Source organism: Ruditapes philippinarum, unplaced genomic scaffold, assembly GCF_026571515.1.
Source record: "Ruditapes philippinarum isolate M1 unplaced genomic scaffold, ASM2657151v2 ctg26526_1_1_1_1, whole genome shotgun sequence".
Lineage (NCBI taxonomy): Eukaryota > Metazoa > Mollusca > Bivalvia > Venerida > Veneridae > Ruditapes > Ruditapes philippinarum.
This window is the reverse complement of record NW_026854039.1, coordinates 1-6,090: the sequence shown is the minus strand read 5'-3', so window position 1 is coordinate 6,090 and position 6,090 is coordinate 1. Positions and strand designations below refer to the sequence as shown.

The window sequence follows — 6,090 nt, the reverse complement described above, 5'->3', positions numbered from 1 at the left end:
ACAATTAAATAGTAAAATAAGCTATGCCTCACACATGACTACATTTGCATCTAAGGCACTGTATTTCAGCGACAATTTAATGGGTTTGACACTTTAGAATGCAAGGATACTGGGAAATGGAGACACTATACAACATACTGTCAAATAAAAGACGTGCCATTTTAAGTATTCTGTATACTGAAGTATACTGATTTATCAGTTTCAAAATTTTGAGCAACAAAACGAAAAGTTGAATACTTGATACAAGCTATTTTTAAGATAAAGAAAATATTAACCTGTAATGAATCATCAACATGTAATGTATATCAAGATGTCTGTAAGTCGATAGAAAGAACTCTATGACATCTCGAACCTTTGCCACCCCGACCACTTGTGACCCTCGACGACCCCTAGAACATTTCGACACATTCCAAGTAGACCCTTAAGACACTAAGACTTCTTTAATTGACTAGACATTTCGACCCCTTATTGTATAATGTACACGTTATTTCGGAAAATATACATGAAGACATAATTAAGGAAAGAGTGGTATTTTGATTATTGTATATCAATAGATATTTTGAATTATATAAGAAATCATATTAAGCCGTGCTTTGTGACGCATACTCGTTCTTCAAGTGTATTTTATATTAGAAACAGAAACACACTCATTACATTTAAACAAAAATAAGTAGTATGCATGTATGAATACATATTACTTACTTGCATTGATAGACATCAAAAGCATATGTATTTTGGCTGGGAACAATAATATGTTTCTTAGTTTTGTCAAATATGAAAATAATAATTCGATCGTGATGTGTTGATTTCCTTACAATGTATTGTAATTACTATATTCTTTGAATTGTACAGACTGTGGACTAGTATCATCCCCAGCAAATGGTGAAATACTTTTTAATCAGAACAGTACAATTTATGATTCAAAGGCTACATACATCTGTAATGAAGGCTACAACATGATTGGTCAAGCAAACATAACATGCGAACCTTCAGGAAACTGGGATAACAAGAAAACATATTGCGAGATAAAAGGTTTAAATTCCACTTAAAAATGTACAACAACTTGTAAATTTTAAATTAAATTACTTCATTATCAAACCAAGATAGCAATCTGATAAATTATTTATACTGTTTATAATGAAACGAAATAACAACTTCCCACTTGATATTCATAAAAGCAACAGTCCATGTGTGATTCCTTTCACTCCTTATCTTAGGTGATACTTAAAGACGCATTTGTAGTGTTCATGTAGGAAAAACAGCTATGATATCATATTCTAATATCTTGCAACAATTAGACGCTTTTCAGTAATTATAAGAAACTGTAGAAATCGCCTACAATTGTACACTAAATATAAGAGATTTGAAATATCAGTCAATTACTTTTATTTTTATTCCTCATTCTCATCTCTTTCCAATCAAATCTATCTAATAGAGTGACTTGAGTTTTCTTTTACTCACGTATGTACTTGCCATTAATTTATTTAGTTTTCAAAATGACTTTGCACAAATGTTAACCATAATGACATGATATGTGGAGCGAAATATTTAGATTGCTACCCCAAACTCTAGATCACACATAGAGGTCAAATGTCCTCTTCATAACTTTCAAACTACTGAATGTTTATATTATTGGCACAAAGGATCACCTTCTTCATCTACAGAGGGCAACAACCATTGGCTACCCAAAGGTCATGGTTATAACATAACCGGCAGTCCTGTAATTCTCATCCTAATGATTGATTCGTAAAACATGAAAACTGTAACAAATAATACGTTAGAATCACAATCAAAGTACTAAGTTAAAAAAGGACATATATCTAAAGCCTACGGAACGACAATTTTGCCAAAGCATGATACAACCAAATATGTAAGAAATTTATTGATATATGGACTTCAAGATTAAAATACCCACCGTCACCTAGACCTTGACCTAAATATTCAAACAAAATAAGAAGATCTACGTAGGTTTCTACCTTCTGAATATGGAAGATAATTGGTCACTAACTGACTTTTGTGATATGCAGTTTTGCTTTTGATATGCATGGCACAGCATCAAGGTCATGGTTGGTTAAAGTTCAAGAAGTACACATTCATATCCGCGGTGGAAGAATATTTCGTTGTCCTTCAGACTGCCTTGTGACAATCGTCTCTGGATTTAATGACGTCGGTAAAAATGTCAGAACATGGCATTGCCAACTTGTTTGTTTTATAGAAAACTGTTTGTTTTATTATTTCTATTTGTTTATCAGTTATGTTCATACATGGTTCATATGCTTGGTCATGTTATATGACGTGCAATTTTATACGTTGCTTATCTTAGCTTAATCAATCATTGTATAATAACATTACATGCATATGATAAAGCGATTTGCGTGCAGATTGCAGGACCGCCAATCAACTAAACCTTACAAACGTACGAGTAGCATTAGTAAAACTGCATGATGGCACCAAGTGTAACTTTACAACATATTTAGTATGTGAAAGTTGTTACTATAACAAACATAACACTCAAACATCCGACCTGGCAACAACTACACTAACATGATCTTCGACTATGTAATAATAAAAATTATCACTGGCATCTTTATAACAGATTGTGGAAAAAAATTAAAATAATAAGTTTGACTTATGTTTATGAAATGAATTATATGAACATCATATTTACATAGATGTGTTTACATCGCTCGCAAAAAGATGTGATATTGGTTTTTAAAGATAAAGAGGGGAAAAAACGATGATATATCCACAACTACAAAAACGTTGACGACTTTACCAACCCGCTTAAAGGGAGACATAGGCATAACTTTACTTTCTTCGTTCCGAATTTTTCATTCATCATTTTGGAATTGTCCTCAAAATGTATACACCAGACTGTCACAGCAACAAAACTTTTCTTCTAATAAAGAATCTTCTGGGTCAGGTTAGAGCGTTAAGATTTCACAATAGTTGTCACAATGAACCCTGCAAACGTTAAAGCACATGTCAAATAAATGATTTAGGTTAGTTACTATCATACAATATCCACAATATCTGTTCTTGTAACTGCCAGTGTTTGTTCAAGTCACATGACTTGTTTTGAATATGGAATATGGAATACTCGTTGACTCTGTCTGAGCGTCTCATTGTTCTGCATATGTAGATATATTTACGCATAAACCCCAATATACATAGAATTAAACAGAAATTCATGCTGGGACTTAAAGAAATGTCATTTTAGAGTGGTTTGAGTACATAAGATCATTTAAATATTTTTGTCAATAATTTGCCTGAGAATCCCTTTAAGGAAAAGTAACCATTTAGAATACATCTGTGAGATTATGTTGCTTTATTAGCAATAGCAAATGAGCGGAGCGATGATGCAATAATGTATATAATCATTAACACACATGCATTTACACATGCACGTGCACGCACGTTTTGTAGTATTCTTTAAGGAAACTTAATAGCCTCATCAATATAAAACATCTAAAACAAATGAAAACTACACTCTTAAAGACCGCCAAGACCATTAATTTACATTGCATCAATAGAATATAAAATTAAAGTGTGCTGATTCAGTCTCTGAAAATGTCATTATGTCAGTTATATGATAGACTAGCAGTTTCCATACATAAAAACATTCCTTAATGAATGGTTGCAATCACAGAGAAAGGTGTCGGAATTCATATTTTGCTTTTAACGATATACAAAATAACCGTTATATCAAATATTCTGCGAGCTTCATCCTATAAACGCTGTATTGGTTATTCTTTACTCTTTTCAAAACATGTTAGAATCAGCTGAATTTGTCATTCAAAAATGTGTTCTACTCGAAATTAGAATAATGCCGGGTCTAATCTGGCCTAACATAAACTTAAAATACATTATAAAACCTAAAACGGTCCATATAAAGGTTATGGAAGATTCAATGTGACATAGTTGTGCCATTCTGTGAATAGCGGTGTATAGTCACCCAGATAAAAGAATGTATTTGCCCTAAATTAGAAAGCAACAGGGCAAGCTTATTGTCGTGTCAGATTATAGACTTTTTGGTTCTTTTATGTTTCATTTATTCCATTATACTTACGACTGAAGTTATGTGAATATCTAAACAGATTGTGGATTGCTGATGCCACCGAACGATGGTTTCGTTGTCACTCTGAATGGAACAAAATTTGGTGCATCTTCTGAATTTAGGTGTAATCCTGGATATACTTTGTTCGGAGATTATTTCACAACTTGCTTGTCAAATGGAACAATGGCAAAACTATCATGTCAACTGCATACTAAACAGTATGAAATAATTATAAGTATTATTCAACATTTATTCATAAATATGTATAATTGTAACATACCAGCTCACGAAACATTTACATAATGATCCTTAACTACGGGAATGCTGCATTAAATTAATTTTCTTTGTACCGTTTTTATATCCAAATTTTTTAAACTCTGAATAAGAGAAACGCAATTCCCACTGTAACATCAATTTCCCTGCACATTTTGCAATGTAATGACATAAACAATTTATATAATCCTTCAGAGAAAGCGGTGCCCACAATCTGTTTTAGTTGTGATGGTATGTCGAGTCCTGAATATTGTGACAAAGTTGAACATTGTCAGCCGAATCAGGTATACAAATAATCGAAAACATAACATTTTTATGTTATATATAACAAAAGATATTTCAAAGCTCTTTGAAGACATCAAAGAATTTTCAATTGCTATTTGTTATCTGTCGATACACCAGAAAACTGTTTCATGGAGAAGGGTGCTAGTCTGATGCACTCATATTTAGCATGGTTGAACGATCGTTTATGTTTCACACAAAATCGCTTGATGCAATGTCATTTAAAATACGTTTTTTTGTTTGTACAATACATCATTGAAAATAGACTTAATTTTAAAACTATCGTTAATAAATTTATAAAATTTAATTCAGATATGCTATACTGAATCTTATCAGACTGATTATGGAAAGGTATTTCGATCTGGTTGTATGGATGAACAAGTAAGCATTTGTATATATTTTATTTATAGCATCATAAAATGAAGTTAGATTCGATATCGGCCATGTCCACAGTTTGCAGTATATTGCCGCCTTGTCAGTCATAAGCAATATCAAGCCGAAGACATGAATGTATAGTGTTAAAGTAAAGACGTATAAAAATGCAATAACACGCTTCTTCCAAACATATACAGTAACAAGACACATGGCCTAAACCCAAAAATGAACTAATAAAATTATAAAGAAATACTTCGGAAACTGAGATGACATGCCTCTATTCTTAGATATACCCAGGCAAAAATCCTTATGGGATTGTAATATATGCTAGATATTTTGATGAACACTAACGATTAGTTAATAATTATTCCAGAAATGCCACAAAGAGGAGAACAGTACCTCAAACTCTGTTTGTGTTGAATGCTGTACAAATGAAATGTGTAACAATAAAGGTTGTGGAAATGCAGGTAATTTCGTTCGTCGATTTTTATTTTAATTTTAAATTTCTTGCAAATCCACCAATGTTGAACATGACTTCTTATAGTGTGTTATTTCTCACACTGATAACTTCATATTGCTACTGTCATTTTTACTCGCATTATTTTAGGTGGCTTCTTCGGTAGAAATTACGACTTGTCTCATGCTAGAATGATAGCTTCAGAACAAGAATTTCATTTGTTACTATAAGTCGTCTGCATAAGTTAAAAAAACTCTTCAAAATTCTGAAACAAACATGTATAAACTATGTTATCGAACAGATTTTTTATTGTGAGAAGTTAACGATATATATTATATAAAAACATATTTGAATTGGGGAGGGACAATTTATTTCGTTTAACGATTTGTAGTATATATTGTTCAATTCATGGTCACGAGGTAATACACCAGTTTCGGTAATCCTGCTCTGTTCTGAATATTTTCATTAAAATCTCAGTTCAATTTCTGGGTTGCAGATTTTCCGCCAAGAGAGCATAGGGGTCCAATGTGCTTTGATTGTCAACATATCGGTGATATAAGTTCTTGTCGAAAGGTTACAATGTGTGCATCAGATCAGGTATCAACACCTTAAGAAGTAATAAATCTCAAAAGAAACCAAAGTATTG

General features: G+C 32.2%; 1 protein-coding gene across 1 annotated transcript; it reads left to right on the top strand.

The window, feature by feature from the left end:
• Window positions 1–856: 856 nt before the first annotated feature.
• Window positions 857–6,041, top strand: LOC132738747 (uncharacterized; the record flags this gene model as incomplete). The annotated part of the gene is made up of 6 exons (XM_060726336.1): window positions 857–1,032; window positions 4,098–4,275; window positions 4,526–4,614; window positions 4,925–4,993; window positions 5,361–5,454; window positions 5,941–6,041. Coding segments are annotated over exons 2-6 (483 nt in total), but the record flags the coding sequence as incomplete, so codon positions are not given.
• Window positions 6,042–6,090: the final 49 nt, after the last annotated feature.